The sequence below is a fragment of the Dermacentor andersoni genome, chromosome 5 (genome assembly GCF_023375885.2).
Source record: "Dermacentor andersoni chromosome 5, qqDerAnde1_hic_scaffold, whole genome shotgun sequence".
In the NCBI taxonomy this organism is placed as follows: domain Eukaryota; kingdom Metazoa; phylum Arthropoda; class Arachnida; order Ixodida; family Ixodidae; genus Dermacentor; species Dermacentor andersoni.
The window spans coordinates 182248561-182272839 of record NC_092818.1 but is presented as its reverse complement, the minus strand read 5'-3'; the positions used below and the strand labels follow the sequence as shown (position 1 = coordinate 182272839).

The 24279-nt window shown below is 45.6% G+C and overlaps 2 protein-coding genes across 5 annotated transcripts in view; one reads left to right on the top strand and one right to left on the bottom strand.

Moving 5' to 3' along the window:
- LOC126531703 (uncharacterized) overlaps nucleotides 1-7960 on the top strand; it is a 53572-nt gene extending 45612 nt beyond the window's left edge. Inside the window, exons 4-5 of one of the 4 annotated variants that reach the window (XM_055071406.2) lie at nucleotides 4954-5198; nucleotides 7779-7960. In XM_055071406.2, coding sequence (XP_054927381.1) covers nucleotides 4954-5198; nucleotides 7779-7812 — 279 coding nt within the window. In that variant the 3' untranslated portion in view covers nucleotides 7813-7960. Of the gene's footprint in view, nucleotides 1-4953; nucleotides 5293-7778 lie in introns of those variants that run through there. The other 3 variants (XM_055071405.2, XM_055071403.2, XM_055071401.2) reach the window with 3 other exon arrangements.
- A 4184-nt stretch (nucleotides 7961-12144) lies between these two features.
- Nucleotides 12145-24279, bottom strand: part of Smu1 (Smu1 spliceosomal factor) — a 49370-nt gene continuing 37235 nt past the window's right edge. Inside the window, exon 10 of the mRNA XM_050179374.3 lies at nucleotides 12145-12296. Within this exon, the coding sequence (XP_050035331.1) occupies nucleotides 12198-12296 (99 nt within the window). The 3' untranslated portion in view covers nucleotides 12145-12197. The remainder of the gene's footprint in view (nucleotides 12297-24279) is intronic.

Here is a 24279-nt window from a genome sequence, read left to right as displayed (position 1 = left end):
TCTACGCAGGGTGCGGAAAGTCCCTATACCTCCTTTGGGACACTGGGTCCCAACGTTACTAGATTGCTCGGTCCCACGCCGATGGATGGATGAATGGATGGATGGATGGATGGATGGATGGATGGATGGATGGATGGATGGATGGATGTTATGAGCGTCCCCTTTGGAACGGGACGGTGGGTTGCGCCACCAAGCTCTTGCTATTATGCTGCCTAATGTCCGACCTAGGTTAAACAATTAAAAAAGAAAAAAAAACGCTATTAACTACCACGTCCAACTTTTCTGACCCCATATTGCGAACTGTGCTTTTGTACGTCTCCGTCTTTTGTCGTTTCCCTACTTTTCTTCCACCAATCCTCCAATCGCCTCTTATTAATGCCTTTTACGGACATGTTTGCTTTACCACTGCTCCCGCTGAACCCAAGGGCTTCAAGGAGGCCAGTGGTGCCTAAATCGACCGCTGGGTAGACGTCTTCACATTCTAATAAAACATGCTTTACCGCAGCAAGCACATGCTTCTTCTTCCTTCTTATATCTCGCTTTATAGGTGCGTGTTCTAAGCAACCCTATCTCGCTTCGAAAAGTAATGAGCTTCCCTTTGAGTTATCATAAATGGTTTCTTTCCTGATTTCGTTTTTTCCTCTTAAGCAGTTACTCATGGCAGGTTTCTTTTCCATTGCCGCCACCCATGAGATTATTTCAGCCTCTCTGACTTTCCGCTTGACCTTCTTTGTTGCTGTGTTGCCCACCATACAGGCCGCATACTTGCTGGTAAGCTTCTTAGTTCTTTTCTTCCACTGTGAATCAATGTTTTTCCTGTACAGATACCTGAACACCCTCCCAGCCCATTTACTTTCTTCCATATTCCTCAGCCGTTCTTCATACTTAATTTTACTGCGAGCTTCCCTCACTTCAAAACTAGTTCAGCCCATATCACCCTGCACAGCTTCATTTGTAGTCTTCCCGTGAGCGCCCAATGCGAGGCGACCCACTGACCTTTGGTTCCCGTCGATTCCTGATTGTACCCCTGATTTAAAGCAAACAACTGCATTTCCTAAAGTAAGTCCTGGAACCGTTACAGCTTTCCACATACCTCGGAGGTCCTCGTACCAATTGTATCCCCATAGCGCTCTGTGCTTCATTATGGCTGCATTTCTCTTCCCTTTACTGTTATGGTTTTTTCCTGTGTTTCCATATATATATGGAAACACGGCATGTATATCTATACACGGCAGCGCCGCTTCCACCACTGGCAGTTGCCGGATATGCGACTGGAAATAATTCACAAGCAAAACAATGTATCCGTGACGTAATGTATCGTCTACAATGAAAAGAAAATTTGATTGATTGAATGATTGATTGATTGGTTGATTGATTGATTGTGTTTCGAGAGGCGCAAAGCGTCCAGATACTGACAGCTGCCCAATCTATATCGCGAATAACCTGAAAAGCTTTCCAGATGCTTGGCCTGTCTGCTCCAATAACCACAGCTTTTTCAGTCACAATTGAACGTTTAAAGAAATCGAAATTAAACCTCCAAATCGCATATTGAAGTTTCAAAGATTCAAGCGTGTGTTTCTATAAATGTACATCCTTATAAACGTAATATGAATAAGCCGGGATTTTCTCAGCAAGGAGCCCTGCGGTCCAGTGGCGTATGTAATAAGAATTGTTATTTCGGTGGGAGGCGGGGGGGGGGGGGGGGGGTGATAGTCTGGGAAGACCGCATACTAACCCAAAAATGTTGGGGAGGGAGGCGGCATACCGCACTCTCCCCTCTCTCCCGTCTACGTACGCCACGGCCCGCCTGCGGTACAATGTTTTTTGTGTCTTGTGGTTTCTCCATTCCTGTCATTGTATAAAGTCGCCCTGCTCACAATTAACTTCAAAAGTGAATGTACTATGTACGTTTGTTCATGCACCACTGACGGACAGACGATTTCCCAAGGGTGAGGGGTGAGATAACAGCGAAGTCGAGCAGAAAAGCAGGAACGTACTTACGCTGACTTCTGTGAGAAGTATATACGAGCCTCGTCGGTTCTATGTTAAGTAGCTTACAGAGTTTTGGGCAGTTTTATATTGCCAAACAAAGCATCTCTCAGCTGTTCAATCACCTCAATCCGTCGGCCTCGGATCCGCAACATCCTGCGTGCACTCACAACTGCGGTTTTTTATATTTGCTTAGGTCATGTCCGCTATTCCGTGAGAAATCACCTATACCAGCCGGCGTAAATTCATAATGTGCCTAATTATTCGGCCACAACGTTATGCTGAGCAGAAACCCCATTTGCCTGGCAAACAGACCAGACGAACTTCGCGCTAAGTTTCCGTTGATGTACGCCCGCGCCAGATGGCGCGACAAAACTTTTTGTTTACTTTTAAAGAGATTTGAATACAAAATAGTGTTTACATCATAAATTATTTTACGTAACTTTACGGCTTATGATTTTTTTTGCAGTACACGTACTTCTAATTTGCACTTCAACCTGCAAAAAAAGTCAAGTGTCTGATCTTTCGTAATATTCCGTTAGGCGGTGAAAGTGAAGTGCCAATTTGCCCGTCAGTTTGTCACATGGTTTGTCAGCTGTCTGTCACGTGCTTCTGTTTGTGGGACAATTAAATGCCCACCACTGCGCTCCTCAGAACATTATGCGTTAGAAGCCGTGGCGTGCGCTTTCTGGCCATTATGACCAGCCAGACTACACACAACGTTTTTGTGTACGGAACCCTGAAGACAGGCGAGCCCAACAACTCCGTTATGAAGGACTCCAAGAACGGGAAGGCCATTCTGATCGGTACAGCGGTGACCGTTAAGAAGTGGCCGCTCGTCATAGCGTCGTCATATAATATACCCTACCTACTGCACTGCGAAGGAAAGGGGCATGTGAGTTACTGTGCCGGTTCTGTGTTATCATCTCCTCCGCTTTGCTCGCAATATGAGCTGTAAAACGTATGTTCGATCCTTACTCACGATCGAGTCTCATTATATGATTTCATTGACTGTTGGCTCATTTAATAATTAGTTAACTGAAATTATGCTCCTAGTCTCCCTTTATTCTTCTCACGATATGCTGCCTTTTAGCTGGCAGCTGTATGTGTTCGTTTAGTATCTCTCAGAGAAGCTATAGCTGTCACTATATTGACAGGGTTCCGGATCACGATGGAGCCCTATCGGGATCGAATTTCTCGATGGCGATTGGCTCCCTCCCACAACTTCTACCGGTGTTTCACGACCACTTTTGATGGCGATCAAGCCAGATCCGGATCGAAATTCTCAACCGCGATTGGCTCCCTTGCGCAGCTTGCGCATATAAACCAATCGCGACCGAGAAATTCGATCCGAATCGGGCTTATCGCGATCGAAAGTGCGCCATGTGGCACCCATATTCCGTAAAGGAGCCAATCGCAATCGAGAATTTTGATCCTGATCTGGCTTGATCGAAAGTGCCCCGCGTGAATGGGCATCCGATTCTCGCCGAGTCGCGATCTTGTTTTATTTTTGTCCTTGGGGCACTCGCTCATCAATTCCAAAGTAAGCTTTAGACAATTTTGTCTTGAAGTGCGGAAGAGCTGACTCTGTTCCAGTATTAATTATCAATAGCCTCCATATCCGTTCCTGCAGTGAGTCAGCGCCCATTAAAGCTGGCCGAATGATGCACAACTGTAGTTTTGCTGCTGCTGACACTGGCATTCTTACCCGCACACCGACATCCGACGCCAACTGCTCAGAACGACTACCCCCATATATATGTATATATTATTTTTATTTTTTTATTTTTTTCTGTTACCGTTCACTGACTTTAAGCCAGGAACGGAAATGAGCTCCAAACAGCTGTGTGAATGTTGACGGCACCTCACAATTGTGCTCTTTCTTTTTCGCACAGACAAAAGCTAGGCCACATCAGTGCATTCTAGCTACATCCATAAAAAATTCCGAAGTTTAGCTTGGTTTGCGTCAGCATGCTGCTTTTAGCTTTAGCAGCATTATAGGCAAAGAAACCTTGTAATCAATCTTGGTAGTTCCAATTGCACAGGAGATGAGAATCTGTAAGAGTAGTGATGTGTTCAAAACATAGCCTAAATACCCGTTGTTCTTGTTCAATTACTTGCGTGTACACACTTTGTCTACAGTTGTGTGCAAAAAGTCAGGGCCACAGGTAGTGTGATTTTCTTTTTTTTTTCGCTGCCTTGTAGTATGAAATGAAGTGCTTCAACCAACCTGCGCTTGTTCGACGAATTTAATCCATTGAGACAATTCCAGGTTATACACACCTGTGCTAGAAGTTCTAGTTTTTTGTTGATGTCATGGTCTCTAGACTTTTGCTTGCTAACTGTACATCTACAGACTTGTTTTGACTCCATCAGGTGTAATCTTGAGTGCCTCTGTATGTACTGCACTGATTTTGTGACACTCTTATGGTTGTTGAAGTTCTGCTTGTAAATTGCATTTTATGCTACATCCAGCACACCCAAACAGCATGCGATGGCATCATCAATGCCAGTAAAACATAGGCTTCTACCATAGATCTCCAATGACATCTGGCCTTTGTCTACTGAGCTCAATGCCTCTTCCTTTAGGTTCCTCATCATTCATTCTTTGCCGCCTTTCACTACATTTTGCTTTTGTTGGTTTGCACTCTGTTATTATAATATTGGTTACCTGCTCTGAGCAGTACGTCGCCTATCCTTCTCCACGTATTACATTTAATCACAGCTATGTTATATCGATCATATTTGACCCTTAGTCCATACTGCCCTCATTTTATCTTTTAATATTGTGACAATAATTTTTCTTTGTTTCTCAGTGCATGTCCTTTTAATAGCTTTCAGTTCTTCTTAAAGTCCGAGTCTTAATACTGTATATTATTATATCAGCAAAATATATAGATGTGCATGTGACGTGCACAGCACTTACACATTGCTTTGCACTTTCTTGTTTTGTCTCCCTGCTAGAGTATATCGGGGGAGCTCTACAGCATCGACGACAAAATGCTGGCAACGCTGGATGACTTTGAGTCTCATCCCAAGTACTATGTCCGGTCTGAAGAAGACATTGAACTTCTTACAAGCCAATTGAATGACAAGAAGACAAAAAAGAAGCTCAAGGCATGGATTTACTTCCTGAAGGACTACCGAGAAGAGCTGTTACAGAGGCCTTACCTAGCCAGCTATTCATCCAAGGGAGACCATGGACTTGAGTATGTGCCCAGGTACTTAAGACAAGCCAAGGATCCCAAAAATTTACACAGACAGGAGGTTCTTCTCAAAGGGGCAATTTCATTCGATAAGCAGGTGGGTTGACCAAGGGTATAGCACTTGCCAGACTACGTAGTTTAAGATATCCAATTCTGGCTTTCAGGCATGGTTTAGCATACCTCTAGCTGGCTTAAAGGAAAATACGACACATATTTTTGAAATCGTAGAAATACTTAAATAAAAATGTTGGTCTCGATATGCTACATTGGTGTTATAGGCATTACCATGCTGTGACAACACAGAGCAAACTTTACTGACATCATGTAGCAATGAGGCTAGGTATGATAATTAAAAATTTCAGGTGTGGCAGCCACACTGATCACTGCAATGAAGCAAGTTAATACATGATGATGTCACAAATAATTCACGTCCTTGGTACCCCAATCAAAACAGGTTCATAGATGCAAGCACGTCGGACCCCGTTACTTTAAAGATGTGCATCTGACACAAATATACCTTCATTGCACCCAATATTTGTTGTAACCATATATATATATATATATATATATATATATATATATATATATATATATATATATATATATATATATATATATATATATATAGTCATATCATAAGAAGCCAACAAACACTGACACCAAGGACAACATAGAGGGAACTACTTGTGCTTAATAACTAAAATAAAGAAACAATAAATTAATGGAAATTAAAGTGGATGAAAAAACAACTTGCCGCAGTTGGGAACCGAACCCACAACCTTCACATTTCGCATGCGATGCTCTACCAATTGAGCTACAGCGGCGCCGTTTCCCCATCCACTTTCTTGTGTATTTATGTGCCCTAGCAGAACCCTGGGAGTGTTAGCCAGTGCCACCACTCTCAGACCTTGGCGGCGGACATGGAACGTCCTTTTTGCCGCAGGCATCGCGAGAACGTGATCTTTTTTTGGGTGAAGGCAACTGGTCAATAAACCCACATATGCTACCTGAAGGCATCAATGTTGCCGGATTCGAGAGCCTCGTTATGTAATAAACGAGAAGAAAGGGGGGTTAACCGAAGGCTTGGTTCCCACCTGGGGCAAGTTGTTTTTTCATCCACTTTAATTTCCATTAATTTATTGTTTCTTTATTTCATTTTTTAAGCACAAGTAATTTCCCCTATGTTGTCCTTGGTGTCAGTGTTTGTTGGCTTCTTATGATATGACTAATAAAAATCGGGCCCCTCGGTTAACCCCCTTTCTTCTCGTTTATTACATAACGAGGGTCTCGAATCCGGCAACATTGATGCCTTCAGGTAGCATATGTGGGTTTATTGACCAGTTGCCTTCACCCAAAAAGATCACGTTCTCGTGACACCTGTGACAAAAAGGGCGTTCCATGTCGGCCACCAAGGTCTGCGAGTGGTGACGCTGGCTAACACTCCCAGGGTTCTACTAGGACACATAAATACGCAAGAAAGTGGATGGGAAAACGGCGCCGCGGTAGCTCCATTGGTAGAGCATCGCACGCGAAATGCGAAGGTTGTGGGTTCGGTTCCCACCTGCGGCAAGTTGTTTTTTTCATCCACTTTAATTTCCATTAATTTCTCGTTTATTTCTTTCATTTATTAAGCACAAGTAACTTCCCCTATGTTGTCCTTGGTGTCAGTGTTTGTTGGCTTCTTATGATATGGTTAATAAATATTGAGGCCCCTCGGTTAACCCCCTTTCTTCTCGTTTATATATATATATATATATATATATATATATATATATATATATATATATATATATATATATATATATAAGCACACTCACAATCGTATTGGTGCAAAATATTTTAGATTTGCTGCGTTATATGTGTGTTCATTGTGTTGAGTTTCAACTGCATTAAATTATTTAGGGTGCTTTGACTCTAGTTCTCCTATGGTTTAGAAGGTTTGGACTTTCATTTAACACGAAAAGGATGAGTAAAAAATGTCACGTCAGTACTAAGTTAGCTAGCATGTTAGCTTCTTACTAAAAGCGGCATGCAGGAACAGACATTAACAAAACGAACAAAGCACACGCATCATTTGCTCTTATCTGTGTTTATTTTTGTGCACTGGTGTGTCATTATTGAACCACTACCCTAGCAGTTTATGTTAAGTGGGCTTAGCAATTGCTTGGCTATATTTTTTCACAAAGAGTATGAGTAAAACATGCTGATATATATGAAGTACAGCGATGTGGGTGAGTTGGTTCAAGTCCATGGTGTATAAAATTGTTACACCATGATATAGCAAGTTACAATTCCTTGTAAATATGAATGTGTGTAATACTCTTTTGCTGTCCACTGAGCTGTAAAGCAGTAAAAACTTATACCATATATTTTTTTTAACAAATATTTTAAATATAAAGCATAGGGCATATAGTGCAATTCAGCCTCTTGAAAATTGCAGCAGCTTGTCTGTGCTGCACCATCCTTAGAAATGTTTACCTGCCATTGCTCTCAATATCGGGCAAGCACTGAACATGTCAATTTAAGAGTGGTGCTAAAATACATCCCTAACAAATGTTGAACTTTATTTTGTTGAACTTGCAGTGAGGAGACCAGCTGTACAGACGACATTTACTAATGAGCCACCATGGGAACAAAAATTGTCTTGCCACGCCTGGTGAAATGGCTTGACATGTCAAAACATTTTTCTTTATTGTTATAACCTCCGTGTATATGATGAAGGCTGCTGTATCTTTACTAAAAAAATATATATTTTGCACTGTTAAGTGTCTTGTTGAGCAATTTTCACTAAAGGATGCACTGGCAACAAAGTGGATTGCAACACACAAAGAAATACTGTTGGTATTGACTAGGGGTGTGAAAATATTTAAAACTTTAAATATGAATTGAATAGTCTTTGCTATTCAACTCGTATTCAATCTGAAGATTCACTATTCAAAGTTCTCAAATATTTGTTTCGTTCTAATACTATAACGGACAACAGCAGGTGTAGAGAGAGAAAGGCTCATGCAAATGAAGACTCTTACAAATCATTCTGCTACTGTAGAACTGTGGTTGTTGCACAGACAAACCAGTTCTTGAGCAAATGCCTGGAGATCACTTCTGCACATATAGTCATTAAATAATGATGCCTTGTCTTAGGCAGGCTACAAATTTGTTTTTATTTACAAAAGCAATTTATTGGCCAATATCACCTTGTTTTCATTTGTTTCTAATGATGTGCGGTTCTGTAGTATTACACTTAGCTCCTTTAACAAGCGCTACATTCTGCTACATGCATATGGTGATGTGCTGTTTCTGTTTCATTACTGTCACTGGCATGGTGCACCAGAGAGTCACTTTTCTGACTCACAAGCTTCTCACTTGTCATGGCATCCAGTTGTCAACGCCATATATCTATAAAATTATGCAAATGAGACTTTTTGCCAAACAAACTCCAAGCGACCATTATATTTCAGTTACTTTAAGACATGGAAATATTCCATTCGATATTCGAAGGCCGTTTTAAAATATCCGGATGTAATTTTATTTGATTCAAAATTCTGCTGTTCAGTCACCCCTGGTATTGGCATAACTTTTTAATGAGCCAAACTAAGTAGAGAAACAATGTGAACCTCCAAATATTCACTATACAGTAGAGGAGTATAACACACTGCACATTAAAACAGAGGGTACTACATAATCACATGCACACAGAAAGCTGAAGCTAGCAGTTTACAGGGCAGAAAGAAAAGGTAAAGCAACAATTGCGTTTACTCTTCGAGGCAACCTTTGAATTTATACAAAGCACAAGGATCAGATTTTGCATGGCAAAATCTGGGAAGCTCTTCTTAAAAGGGCCCCTCAACAGGTCTGGCCTTTTTGAGCTGACAAGAGCAGTGCATACAATGCACGCTAACGATAGTGTCTGCCAAGTGTTACATCGCTATGCGCTACGGAAAGAGCTGAAATTTCAAACCAAACGCCGTTTGCCCTTATCCTCGCGGGTACCACGCTCCAAGTCGAAGGGATGACGTAAACTGCGACGTTTCTCATAACTACGAGACTTATTCAAGGCAACATCTGTTTTGTATAATCTGTTGGTTCAATAGACGAATTAATGTTTAGAGAAATAATAAAACACACAAACCGAATGTCTGCGTGATTTTGTTTTACCCCGCACCGCAGCAAGCAAGATGTACTTCCGTTTCGTCTGCGTAATTGTCCCCACGTCGTGAAGTCGCACTCGCAGACACCGGAACTATGTCATTTTCTGCCATGTTCCAGCTCACGATCATGCTCTGTGATCTGCTTGTGTCTGCCTCTGTATTCATGTAGCACTTACTTATACCGCTAGTCAGGTGTCCTGGTGCGCTGCACGAAACGAGACAATGCAACAGCTCGCGCGCGATGCCCTTAGCGGAAGTGAGCCGTGAGCCACACCGCAAAAAAAAAGGCGAGGAGAAAAAAAAAGAACAAAGAAAATGAAGGCGAGGTCCGTGATGCATGCGACACGCGTTTCTCGAGCTCAGGGAAGGAATTTCGCTTGCGGAGGCTAGGCAGGGCAAGTGGAGAGAGCATCTCTCATGGCACTGGCGCTCACCTCCTGAAATATTTCTATCTCTGCTGTTAACGAACCAATTTGAAAAATTCTTGCAGTACAACGCTCCCAGGAGGGCTAGCCTGGTTAGGGCCCTTTATCCTTCCCTATGTTGCTCCCCCCCCTCCCGCTTTGTTGCTGCGCGGCGCACTTGCGCCGACAGTCGTGCGTGTGAGCTGTTGCGTGTTGTGTGAGCTTGCTTTGCGCAACGCACTATTTTGCGCACTTTGCACGAGAAAACCTGACTAGCGGTATTAGTCAGTGCTATATGAACACTGAGGAAGATGCAAGCAGATCACAGAGCATGATCGTGCGCGTCTGCAGGGAGACGTTGTTTTCACAACTCGCCCATCTAGGGTGGGGCTTCTATGCCGCCACCTTCAGCGACGTCGCACGTCAAGTGCACGGCACCTTTTTTTCTTTGCTGTTAATTGGTTAAGTTCTCCTAGGTGGCGCTGTTCAAAGGCTCTTTAAAGTAAAAGGCGATTGGAAGATTGGTGGAAGTAGGGAAACGACAAAAAACGGAGACATACAAAAATCAAAGTTCGCAATAGGGGGTCAGAAAATTTGGTTATGGGAATTCGTCGTGGGTTTCTTTTTCTTTTTTTAACCTAGGTCAGTATTGGGCAGTATAATAGCAAGAGCTTGGTGGCGCAACCCACTGTCCCGTTCCAAAGGGGACGCTCATAATATCCATCCATCAGTCCATCCATCCATCCTTAAAGGGCCCCTCACCAGGTCTGGCGATTTTGAGCTGACAAGCGCAAAGCATACAATGCACGCTAACGATCGTGTTTGCAAATAATTACATCACTACGCGCCGCGGAAAGGTCTGCAATTTCAATCCGAACACCGTTTTCCTTTTCCCTCGCGGCGACTGCGCTCCAAGCTGGGCGGTGACGTAGTCGTGTCCGCAGTGTGAAGTCCCTTGTGGTGACACGCGACTTCGAGAATTATTCAAGGCAACATCTGTTATTTGTGTGATGTGTTGCTTGAATTGACGACTTGAAGTTTAGAGAAATAATAAAACACACAAACGGAATGTCTGCGTGTTTCTTGTTTTACTTCGCACCGAAGCTACTTACGCTTCGTCTGCTTGTTCTTACGGTCATGCAGTCACGTGCACAGGTACCGAAACTATGCCATTTTCTACCATGTTCCAGCTCGTGATCATGCTCTGCGATGTGCTTGTTCTGCCTCAATATTCGTGCAGCACTGAATTATACCGCTAGTCATGTGTCCTTATGCGCAGCACGCAAAATCGTGCAACGAGACATCACAACAGCTCGCGTGCAACGCAGTCAGTGGAAGTGCGCAGCACCGAAAAAAAAAAGCGAGAAAAAAATGAAGGCGGGGCCCGTGACGTATGCGTCATGCGATCCTCGAGGCCCGGTATGGGAGAACGCAGGGAAGGAATTTCGCTTGTGGAGGCTAGACGGGGCAAGCGGAGAGAGTGTCTCGCTATGCAGTGGTGCTATGCAGTGGAGCACACCTTCTAAAATCATGGGTTTGCGGCATTAAAATATTTCTGGGGAAAGAGGATAAAGTCGTGAAAATAGAGAAAGAAGGGGAGAGCACTAATTGCATGCACGCGTGAAGGCGCACACCAAGTCTACAAACGGTCGCAGAGGCCTCTCAACTTCGAGTACTGTAGCAACACACTCACTGCCTTCTGCACCAGCAACGCTCATGGCCGCGGTCCAAGCGTCTTGGCTTCTGAAAATGGTCTTGAGTCCAGCAGGTTTAATGCTGTCTGGAGAGGCTCGCAGTGGATGCCATAATGTGAACAAAAGCACTGGACGTGTTGAATAGTTTCTTTGGTCCCACAGGAATCACAGGTAGGTGTGTCAGCCATTCCAATGTGAAGCAAGTAAGCTTTCATGGATGCTACCCAGATCCTGAGGTGGCATAGCAGTGCCACCTTGGAGTGGAAAACTTGCGATGGAAGTTGCAATTTAAAGGAGCAAGCTTATCTCAGTGGTACTTCGAACAACTAGGAGACAACCAACAATAGTCGAAGCCAGGAAACAAAGTACCTATGCAGCAACAGTTTTTGACAGCAATATCTGAACCACTCGAGTTCCTTAGTGGGTGGATCGGGCTGCCTCTCTGAAATGTAGTCTAACAATATATCCTAACTTAATTTTTCAATTTACAGTTTTTTTCTAAGTTAATGTGTCCAAAGAAACACTCCCAGTTAACATGAGGAGTGACCTATTGCCAACCAAATTTTCTGTACATTTGTGAATGAGTCTGGCTAGACAAGCTGTAAGGAAGAAATACACTGAACTGTGTTGCTTGCCTGATGTTAACCACTGCTACTTACGCACATCAAAAATGTTCAAAATGCAAGCAAGCCAACACACCATGTTGATGTCTTTTTTTATTTTTACACTGTGCAGTATTTATTTACAATTCTGTTATTATGGCTTCCACAGCTTGAGATGACCATCTTCACTGTATGTTGCAATGAGGTTCTGGTGAGGGTGATGACAGACACCAATGACGTCTTTTTCGTGAACCTGCAAGGGAATAAAATTATAATTGGTGAACAGCAATGAGACAAAAGCAAGGTTACTGACACATGGGACTATTGGCCTCGAGCTCCACCACTGGAAAAGCTGGCGCCACTGTCGGCGTGACGTGCTAGGAGGGATCACGTGGACATAGCGGCCGCGTCGGCTGCTTCGGGCGCGCCGAAGCGAGCTGAAAACGAGTTTAAATTCCCTCGTACGCTGCGGTCCTCATTTAGTGGCGAAATTTTCCCGCTTCGAGTGTCTCCTTTACAACGCTTGAAAGCACTACAATAGGTAGTGGCTGCCTTTGAAGGCGCGCAACATGGTAGGCTACTGCTCGGTGCCGCAGGGCCGGACGCACGTAACGGAGGCCGGTGTTCGCCTTATTCACACGTCGCCGCAGGACAAGAAGCTGCGTGAAGCTTGGCTCGCCAAACATAAAACCGGCAAACAGTCATCGGCTACAACTCGGGTATGCAGCAAGCACAGACGCGAGGAAGATTTCTGCTACGGCGCCCGGTCTGCGATGTTCTGAAAACGTGCACTGAGACGCTCACCCGAGTCCGCTGCTCGACTAATGTCGTGACGGTTTGGTCTATGAACTTGTCGGTGCTATAGATACTGGCAAGTTCAGTGGAGTGGAAAGGCAGCGGTAAGAAGCATATTTAAAGAAAGCATGGCATATGGTCATGTTTGTGTAATGAATTAATGCGCTAAATTACAAAAAAGGAGCAGCGGGAAAATGCACGCTGAGAACACCGATAAACATACAGTGCGACGCAACTCGAGAAATACTATTGAATAGTCAAAAAATTTAGAAGAAAAAAAAAGATTGAATCGTCGCGACGGCACATTACAGTCCCCGTAGGCGTCGAAGTCTCTACGATGAAATTATTTTTGAACAGCTGTGATAGCGCCCACGCAACAATGGTTGCTTGCATATTGTCAAATGCTCATATTCTGCTGCCTAAATCTCATGGCACGGAGCGAAAACGCGCGCGCGGTGAAAACGAAACAGTGCGCAGACAAGCATGCAGACGCGCAGTCGGTCGCTGCGAATCTGCGCGATCGCTGCATTGAGGCTTCGTTCTATTACACTCCATTTAGCTATACAAACACTATAAGAACATATTTCACATAGTTTGCTCTCAGCGTTTACCTGCTTTTCACGCAAGAAGCCGGTTCGGGAGACTCCATCGCGGCGACCGCGCGCAGTGGCGTTCACTGTACGTATTCGGTAAAGAGATAGCGTCTGTAAACGATTGTGTGCTTTCAGTTTGTCCAAGATTATTATTTAGACAGTAATAAACTTCTCTCGTTTCGAAAGTACTTACAGAAATGTCCGGAAGAGCTCGCGCATGGTGTTTTCAGTGAGCGCTGACAGCAAAACCTATGAGGAGCGCGCCACGTGATCCCTCATAATACGCCAGCGAGGCGCTTCCGATAGATGGCGACTCCGTAACTCCTCGCCGCCAATATGAGAGAAGAGAAAGAGCCAAGCTTCCCTGCAATTCTCTGCGGTTGTTTGTATACAATGTGTTGCAGAAAATTGATGTTTCCAACCTGTGAGTTATCTAAACGACCTGCTCGCAGTTATGAACAGTTCTTTTCTTTATCTTAAGCAATAACATTATGTGCCCAGTGGTGCTACCCTTTAGTGCAACTTATCTCTGCTTCTTCAGTCAGGACATTGCCACATAGAGGTACAACTCGTTTTTATCTGCGGTAAAAAGAAAACCAGTTTAAATCAAATGTAAATGGGCGCACCTTCTGCAAATTAAATTGCCACGTCTTATGCTAGGCTGTAGAAGTATAAGCTAACAGTGAACAGTTGAGTGAGTTGAGTTGAGTGATGGGTGGAATGTCTAGTATAAAGGGCAGCTCCTCAAAAACAACTTCCAGCAAACAGTTTTTGAATTCGCCCTGCATGAACAGAGTTGTCAGTGAACAAATTCTGCCACTGCCACACTCCTGGCCTTCCCAATACTCGGTCATACCGCTCCTGAAGCCATCCCACCGTGCCTGCAAGGAACAATGTCAGCCATATGCCAGCCATCAATCAATGTGCTGGGCTTTGACCTTGACATCACGTGGCACAACCCTCCCTTGTGCCACCCAATTTTCGAAGCCACAGCACCAGTCAGTGGCACTATTCTGAGCCTCCAGATGGCACTACAGCCCTTCTTTGCTTCTGCTTCTGTGAGAGGGACTGCTTAGTTGCAATAGCTGATGAAATTTAGCCAATGGCCAACCTGTTTCAATGTTTGTAGAACAAACACAATAAGTCAGGAATGTGAAGAAAGGGCTCATATGTTAAAGAAATAGTAGGTATTGCAGGTTCCAGTATGTAGTAAAATATGATTGAAAACTCCTGAATACAGTAAAAACTTATTGCAAACAACATTTTGCCCCACAAACACTTTACATGCATGAACACTATACACACAAACACACTATACAGTAAGAGATAGAGAAAAATGTCTACAGTAACATCTATAGTTGCTAATATGTTGTCCTCAAAACAAGTTTCATGCACTGGAAGTATATTGACGCGTGCATTCTATGCAGACGACAACGAAGATAGGGACATTAACAGACTTCGTCTAGTGGGTCTGTGAGGTTCGGCGAGGACGAAGAAGACGTGTCTCTGGCCTGTTTCTTTTTGAACAAGTTGTCCTGCTGTTCTTGAAGAATGTTTCCCTGTTTACTGTCCGCATTGTACAGCGACACTGGCAGAGATCCGGGGTAGTGACCGCGCCTGATGCTCTGGAGTCCTCCTGGGAGTTGTTCATCTAGCCCGGACGCATTATCACTAGTTACAACACCCATGCATCGCTTTAGTCGTCGACTACTAGGCCTTGCCCCGGAGTTCTCCCCTTTTCAACCACCTCTCTCCAGGAGCTCCACACATCTCGCAATGGCCGAAACCAGCCCACCACAAGCACCGCAAAGCAGCCGGTTTTCCAGTCCACAACAAGTAACCGTTCTGCATCCTCTTGTTCCCAATCGCTATCGCGGTGCAGTCTTCGAAGACATTGAAGACTGGCTTGACAAGTATGAACGCGTCGCACAGATTAATCGGTGGACTGAGCAGCAAAAGCTCTCCCATGTCTATTTTGCCCTTGACGACAGTGGCCGTACTTGGTACGAGAACCGCGAAGCTAGCCTAACAACACGGAATGACTTTCGTCAGAAAATCATGGACACTTTTGCAAGTGCCGACCGACATGACCGCACCCAGCAGATGATGGAGCTACAGGTACAACAACCTAATGAGTCTGTCACAATGTTCGCCGAGGACATGGCCCGCCTCTTTCGTAAAGCCAACCCGAACATGACTGAAGAAAGAAAGTTGCGCTACCTCATGCGAGGTGTAAAAGAGCAGTTGTTCGCGGGGCTTGTGCGGAATCCACCAGTCACCGTTGTTGACTAGATCAAAGAGGCTATGGCTATTGAGCGGGCCCTTCATCAGAGATGCAGGCAGTACGATCAACTGTCCACCAGCACCATAATCAATGCCGCCGCATTAACTAAGAGAACTCGTCAGAGAGGAAATTCAAAAGATTCTGACACCGACAATGGATAGACCCGTAGCGTCAATCGCCGGAGTGGGGCGCAACGAAATCAGGCAGGCGTTACCGGCAGCCGATGTTCAAGATCACCAGCGTCCCATGACTTACGTAGCCACTGTCTGATGTCCACCACCTGTTACAACCGCACCTCCGTACCACCAGGCTCCAACAGTCGCTCCTTGGTCGCCGCCGCAGGAGGAGGCTTCGAGGTGCGCATCCGTTGTGCTGCCGCAGTCATACCACCCGCCGTTCAGCGCACCTTGGTCAACGCCGCAAAACGACACCATGGGACAGCCGCAATTTCGGAGAACCGACGTATGGCGCACTGTCGATAGGCGCCCACTCTGTTTTCACTGCGGAGGCGCCAGCCACATTTCGCGTCACTGCTGGCATCGCGACACATCATTTCAACCTTTTCGTCCGTGGTCCTATGGTCGACGTGCAAATGACGACTCCATGCTACACCGCAACGAAACTGCTTTTCAGGGACCTCCAATAGCATACTCGAATGACGAATCCGTGCCGCATGGTCAGTCTGATTTCGGCCGTCGGTCGCGCTCTCCAACCCCTCCACGTCAGATGCCTTCCCCTACTGGACGTACTTTTGCTGACCTCCGAGGACGAAGGTCGCCCAGCCCACGCCAGGGAAACTGAAGGCAACGACCTCTGGGGGTAAGGTTGCAGGCCCGCCGCAAGACAATAAAAAGCCCCCAACACTCTCGCCGCAGAACGACGTGAAGCCGATAAACACCGACACTAAAGAAATTGTGAGCACCGACATTGACGTTCTTATGGACGGACAGCCTGTGACAGCCTTAGTCGACATTGGTGCCGACTTCTCTATAATGAGTCAGGAACTCGTCCTCCGCCTGAAGAAAGTAAAGACGCCATGGACGGGAGCTCGCATAAGGACGGCAGGCGGGCAATCACTGATGCCTACTGGAAGATGTACTGCTAGAATTAGCATCCGCGATTCTTCTTTCGTGGTCGCTTTTATCGTTCTTCCTGTGTGCTGTAAAGATTTGATTATTGGAATGGATTTCCTGAAAGAATATGGCGTCGTAATTAACATCCTGGACTGCATGGCGACGTTTTCGAAGAGCCCTGGTTTAGTCCATTGCTTATCGGTGCAACGCAACTCCTTTCGTCTAGCAGAAGATGACGTCGTCATCCCACCTCGATCATGCACCCTTGTTTCGGTAGCATGTGACGCACCGTTTCATTGCGCGGGAGTTGCCGACCAAATAACCACGTTGTTAGTAAGCTTACTCACGGTATCTAGGTTGCACGAGGAATAGTAAATGTCACCGACGGGCGCACGAACCTGTTGCTAACCAATTTTAGCACAGAGCGACGGCACCTTCCCAAGGGCACGGCTGTGGCTTATTTTGATGGTGTTGCGGATATTTGTGGCTGCTGCTCAGTACTCGAAGAAGCACCTACGCAAGACCCAGCTTCTGCACGTGACGTCAGCACTGCTTTGTCGGAGTACGAACAAGAACGGCTTCTTACGCTGTTGTCCAAGTTCAACGACTGCTTTGTGTCGATGTCCAGAGTTGGTCGGATGCCTCTCACGAAGCATCGGATAATTACAGAGGATACGGCAAGACCAATTCGCCAAAATCCTTGTCGTGTGGCTCCCAGAGAACATGAAGCCATACAAGAAGTGACAAAAATGCTGGAAGACGATGTGACCCAACCATCAATGAGTCCCTGGGCATCTCCTGTAGTTCTAGTCAAGAAAAAAGACGGCAGCTTGCGTTTCTGTGTGGACTACCGAAAACTAAATCAGGTGATAAAGAAAGATATGTACCCGCTTCCCCGTACAGACGATTCACTCGACAGGCTTCGTCACGCACGTTACTTCTCTTTAATGGACTTAAAAAGCAGATATTGGCAAATCGAGGTATACCCAAGAGACCGTGAAAAAACTGCTTTTGTGATGCCAGACGGCCTATACGAATTTCAAGTCTTGCCTTTCGGCTTGTGCTCCGCCCCTGCTACGTTCCAACGCCTCATGGATACTGTGCTTTCGGGTCTGAAGTGGAAAACCGGCTTAGTGTACCTGGACGACGTCATCATGTTCTCTGCAACGTATGAAGAACACCTCGAACGGCTTCAAGCGGTTCTGCAGTCCATACGGTCCGCCGGCCTCACCCTGAAGCCGGAGAAGTGCCACTTTGGCTTTGCAGAACTACACTTTCTTGGTCACGTCGTCAGCCACGCATGTGTTTGCCCGGATCCTGAAAAAATTGACGCCATAGCAGTTTCCCGTACCATCCGATAAAAAGGCTATCAGGCACTTCCTCGGCCTCTGTGCCTATTACCGGCGGTTTATTGCGGACTTTGCTTGCATTGCGTCGCCTGACAAGAGACAACGTTGCTTTTGTATGGGGCGACGAAGAGCAATGTGCATTCAACGACTTGCAGGAACGTCTCCAGACACCTCCAGTGCTTGCTCACTTTGATGAGACTGCTCGTACATTGCTCCACACTGATGCAAGCAATGTTGGCTTGGGAGCTGTTCTTGTGCAGCGGCAAGAGGGCACAGAAAGAGTACTTGCCTATGCAAGTAAAACACTCTCACGCAGAGAGGGTAATTATTCCACAACTGAGAAAGAATGCCTTGCCGTAGTATGGGCGGTTATGAAATTTTGCCCATATTTGTATGGCCACCACTTCACAGTTATCAATGACCACTATTCACTGTGTTGGTTGTTAAACCTTAAAGATCCTTCAAGACAATTGGCGCGTTGGAGCCTATGCCTGCAAGAGTTTGACATGACTGTCAAGTACAAGTTGGGCAAACGACATACGAATGCTGACTACCTGTCTTGATCACCGATAGAGTCGTCTGCTCCACCCGAAGAAGAAGACTCAGCATTTCTTTGTGTTCTGGACACATCCACCATCGCGCAACAACAACGGGATGACCCTGAGTTGCTTGAACTCATGAATTACTTAGAGGGCAGATCTGCGAAACTGCCTAGAGTTTTCGCAAGAGGACTGTTGTTGTTTTGTTTGAAGGCCAAAGTACTTTACAAAAGAAACTTTTGTCCGACTGGGTCCCCCTATCTGGTCGTCATTCCTGCAGCTCTTCGTACGAAAGTACCTCAAGCCTGTCACAACGAGGTGACTTCTGGTCACTTAGGCTACACGAGAATGTTGGCCAGAGTGCAGCAGAGGTACTACTGGCCGAAACTTACCACCACTGTGAAACATCACATTCGCACTTGCCTTGACTGCCAGAGGTGCAAGTCACCTCTGTCGAAACCAGCCGGCCTCCTACAACCCGTCCAGGTTCCTCGAAGACCATTTGATCAAATCGGAATGGATATATTGGGCCCACTGCCTGCTTCTACTGCAGTAAATTGCTTTGTTATCGTCGCAATCGACTATCTTACACGTTACGCTGAAACAAAGGCAATCCAGAGAAGCACAGCGGCCGAGGTGGCGCGCTTTTTCATTGAGCATGTTGTGTTGTGACACGGCGCACCAACCGTCGTAATAACAGACCGTGGAACCACATTTATGGCTGCGCTTTTAGATCACATCTTGCTGCTAAGTGGAACGGCTCATCGGAAGTCGACCGCCTACCATCCAAAAACCAACGGATTAATAGAACGCCTAAACAAAACAATTGAAGACATGCTCTCCATGTATGTGGATGTTGAACATAAAGGTTGGGATGTCATCTTACCTCATATCACCTTTGCATATAACAGAGCGAAACAAGAGACAATGCGCATGACTCCGTTCACCCCTGTTCACGGAGGGGATGTACGAACGTTGTTGGATGCGATGCTTCCGCACGACTTTGACGACACTGACACGGACGCCGAACTGTTTACGCAACGCGCAGAACAGGCTCGGCAGCTCGCACGCTTGCGGATGTGCAGCAGCAAGACTACGACGCAGGGCGCTATGATTTTCACCGTCGAATAGTAATCTATGATGTCGGTGACAGAGTGGGTTTGGACGCCCATACAGAAACGAGGCCTCTCCGAAAAGCTGTTAAGGTGATACTTCGGACCATATCAAGTATTGCGCCGACTCAGTGATGTCACATACGAGGTCATTCCCGATAGCCCCAATTGTACACGGCGCCGCACGCACCATCCTGAACTTGTGCACGTTGTCCGCATGAAGCCGTATGTGAGCGATTAACTATGCGAGAGACCCTTACTTCCGCAAGTGACACTTCTGGTCTAGCATCAGGGCGATGCTCTCTTAGGGAGGGACAAATGACTCGTGCATTCTATGCAGACGACAACGAAGATAGGGACATTAACAGACTTCGTCTAGTGGGTCTGTGAGATTCGGTGAGGATGAAGAAGATGTGTCTCTGGCCTGTTTGTTCTTGAACAAGTTGTCCTGCTGTTCTCTCCCTGTCTACTGTCTGCGTTGTACTGCGACAATATATACACATGGGGATGCCAACTGCTGTCCGAAATTTAGAAAAATGTATCTGGTATTTTTTCAGAGTGTGGTACCCTTTGAAGCAGGACTCGGCACAGAAAGCCTTGTCACAAGCAACACACGTCAAATGCATGTCCTTTCTTTGCTTCGGGCACTGGCTCATGGTCATGCACACATGGCACCTGTGCTGTGTGCGGCCTTCAGTGAATGAAAAGCTAGCAGAAAGATGATAGCGGTGGCTGTAAAAGATGATAGCATCGTCTCCACCCATGATTTGGAGGTAGCAGACAATGTGTTCGTGACCATGTGAGCAAGCGCCCAGAGGAAAACAAATCGAGTTGTGCACGCCGGTTACCTTGTGTGCCTTGACAGAGATGGCAGCACCTCTCCAACAACCAGTGATGTTGAATACACACAAGATATCAAAACACAAGGCTGGCACCAAACATGTACAGCAAAAAATTATGCAGGACCAATCAGCAGCACCATACATGTACGGCAAAAACCTTCAAAGGGTTAAAACATTATGCATAGCAAACTATGCAGTCAGCCTAAAACAGAACACGCTCCATTTTCTATTTTACCATGTCAAGATTATGGGCTGTGTATACACCTCGGAACTATAAACATGGACACGTGAGTGGGTTATTGCCCCATTTACTCGATCCTAACAAGCAGTTCTTCTACGAAACAAAATTTACTGAAAATGACGTTAACATTGACTAGTGCAATACAAAAGCCATAACAATGACAAGCTACTATCATCAGCATGAAAAAGTTCTGTAATCCAACCTGCATGTCACTGCAGCTGTACAAACTGCAGTAGGTTGGTGCCCATTCTATGAGTTCGTTGAGCTGTAGTATTATTCTAAACTCTATAGTTAAGCTGCCATGGTCTACAAGGCTTTTGAGAAATGCAGTATAGTAAAAACTTGTTAATTCAAATTTCTTGGGACAGACAAAAATGTCCGCATGAATCAAATGTCGAATTATCGAGCGTATCAAGAGAATAAGAAACAAATGTTTTGCACAATGGCAGTGCAGAAGCTGCAATTCTCATCGTCTCGTGACTGATCACCATTTGCAGTAGCGAAGGCCTCGCGACTTCCTTCGCAGGGCCACCGTAGCACACTGCCTTCATCCGAGACACACTTTTCGCCTTTCGCCAGTAAGCTGGTCATTAACAGATCATACATCCGTCACGATGTAGCCAGCAAACCACGCTAGAATCACTCATCATCCTCCGCAGCTCCCGTCTTGTTTGTGGCCATAAGCGCGCACAGTATAGCACCAAGTCAAAACAGAACTACTACTCACTGCAACCTCAGGCGCAATCACGTATGGTGTCCATGCAGTTCTGAATGCACATGGCCAATATACACCAGCACAAAACGGAACTGTCATTTGCCACAACCGCTGCAGACAAAACATTGGTCGCTATCGACATGACCATGGATGGCAACTACCAAGTTAAAACGAAACTACTGTTTACAGTGGGGTCTGCAGAATAAACCACTGTCACTATTGACGCAACCATAGATGACAACTAGAACCCCGATTATACGACTTTGGGGGAACCACGCAAAACTGTCGCATAATTGGGCTGTCGTATAATCAAACAACTAATAATAAAGAAACTCATTTTCAAAATATTAAATAAAAAAAAACAATTAAAAAAATTGGATGGAAGTCCGCTTATGTTGGGCAAAACGTGGGTGCAATATGTTTCCTCATTTGCTTTTTTCACAAAATATAACGGGCCAAAGTGGCCCATGTTGAGCGTGCTCACTTCAGTACCTTTGCTGGTTGTCTACCTATCAGTTTGCATTATATGGAAATCTAGTTCCAATTTCTATGCCTGCTCAGAACTTCGCTCTGGCAGCTTGTTTTCAACAAAAATGTATTGTCGGATTGTATTTGAGTAGTTGTGCGAGTATGGGGGGCTGCCACTCTCTAAGTGCTAATGCGTACTGAGTTTGCAGCCTACAAACTCTGTGGGCATTGCACTTACGCCTCCATTATTCGCTTGTCAACAGCATGCGAGACACCAGGAGTGCATGATGTGGCTGACTTTGCCGAACCTGCCTGCTGCACACAGTAAATCACCTGTAAGCGGCGCCAAGGCGGGCTAATCCGTAAGCAACGGAGCGCTTCCATAATCAGCAGGTGCGCCATTATGGAAGTGCTACTTCACTGCCTGCTCCCCATCCCCCACGTGTAATCGATACTGGAACCTTCTTCGGTACCACGGCATGCGACTACTTATCTGAGCCATTTCCTGAAATTAATTTCGTTTCCCATCTCCCTGTCTTACCTCGACATTCACCTCTGCGTTTCAGCTGTCTGAAAAAGTGCAGTGCAGCATAGCATGACTGAGCCAAAGGATGCTGAAGTTGCCTAATTTATTATGTTTTTTCAACACCTTGCTGATGCATTTTCCCATGCCGAGAACTGAGAACAGCAAAGGTCACTGGCGGCGCTGGACGGACATTGTCCTTATAAAGAGCATTGCCCACATGTTTTCACAGTGAAGAGCTTTAGGCTACCTTGTTCATATATTGTGGAGGCTCAATCACGACAGCAGCACAGAAAAAGTGACAGAAAGAGTGTGGTGCTGTTCAGTATAAAGTTTTGACTTTGTCTAGCTGTTCACTACACACAATGCATGCCACTCATAGCTAGGCCTGACTATTCTGTGAGACGAGGCATTCCTTCAGGAAGAAGAAGCGACTGACGACTTGAACAGGTACGTCCACCTTTCTTCTGATGTTTCACCATTGAAGCCATCATCTTCCACTCACAAAAGCAGTAGGTGATCTTATGGAAAGAGAAAACGGGCTGAGATTGAAAGCGTCACGATGATGAAGATATGCTCAACTTTAAGTGCTGTATACAGAAGCGTCGGTACGCCTGAACCATCTGTGACACAACGTCATGCATATGCTGGCTGTTTAAATAGCTTGAAGCAAGTGTATGAGACTTCAAGATCCTATTAAGAGTGCCCCAGTCTCTTAACCATCATGCCACCAGAAGTTGAAAACAAATGCATTCAAGAGGCAATCCCAGCTGTCACAACGGACATGCTCAGAAAGGCCAGAAATCGGTGTAAGAAGCATAATGTGGTCAAATTTTGATCCGTACACAAGGTCAAGGTTAAGCCCATCGGATGTACAAGGTGCGTTCGACTACTTCATCAAGGACGAACTTGGGTGCTCTCGGCAGAGCCCAAGCAAGAAGGACATTGTGTCAGTCATCACGAATGGCCAGAGAGAGTATGTCTCAAAGCGGTTTATGACACGCTGTATCCGCGAGACGTTCCGGATGCTCAAAGCAGCTCACCCAGAAAGTGCCATCGCCCTGTCAAAGTTTTACAGCCTGCGTCCAAAATGGGTGCTGGTTGCACCATAACAAGAAGTTTGCGGTTATTGCGGTAACGCCAACCTTTGTGTCTCAGCGCTTGAGAACGTAACCAGCATGTAAATCTCATTGGAAGGCATGAAAGCATTGTGCGTTTGTGGCTCCCCAACCACAGATTATATGTTAGGTGAATGCAAGTGCTGCCCATGGAGTGAAAGCCTCACTTTGGCCAGTTTAGGAATGGTCGACAAGGACGAGGTCACATTTTCTGTTTGGGAAAGCGGTGATTTGATCAAGAAGACATCGTCTCCAGACCTTTTTGTGAAAGAGCTCAGCACATGGGTGACCAAATGGATTCCTCATGAATACATACGCCGCAATCAAGCCACGTCTATTCATGAGGCAAAGAAATGCGAGCAGCGCAGAAGCATTGTTCTGCATTTTGATTTTGCCAAAAACTGGACTGTCCTCTCAAATGAAACACAATCGTACCATTGGCACAAGAAACAAATCTGCATTTTCACCTGTGTCAGCACAACAAGGAAAGCAACACACAGCTTTGCTGTCATAAGTGACGACATGCATCACGGTGCAGAGCACACCTGCTATGCCCAAGGTAGAGCGCATGAAGTGTTAGATGA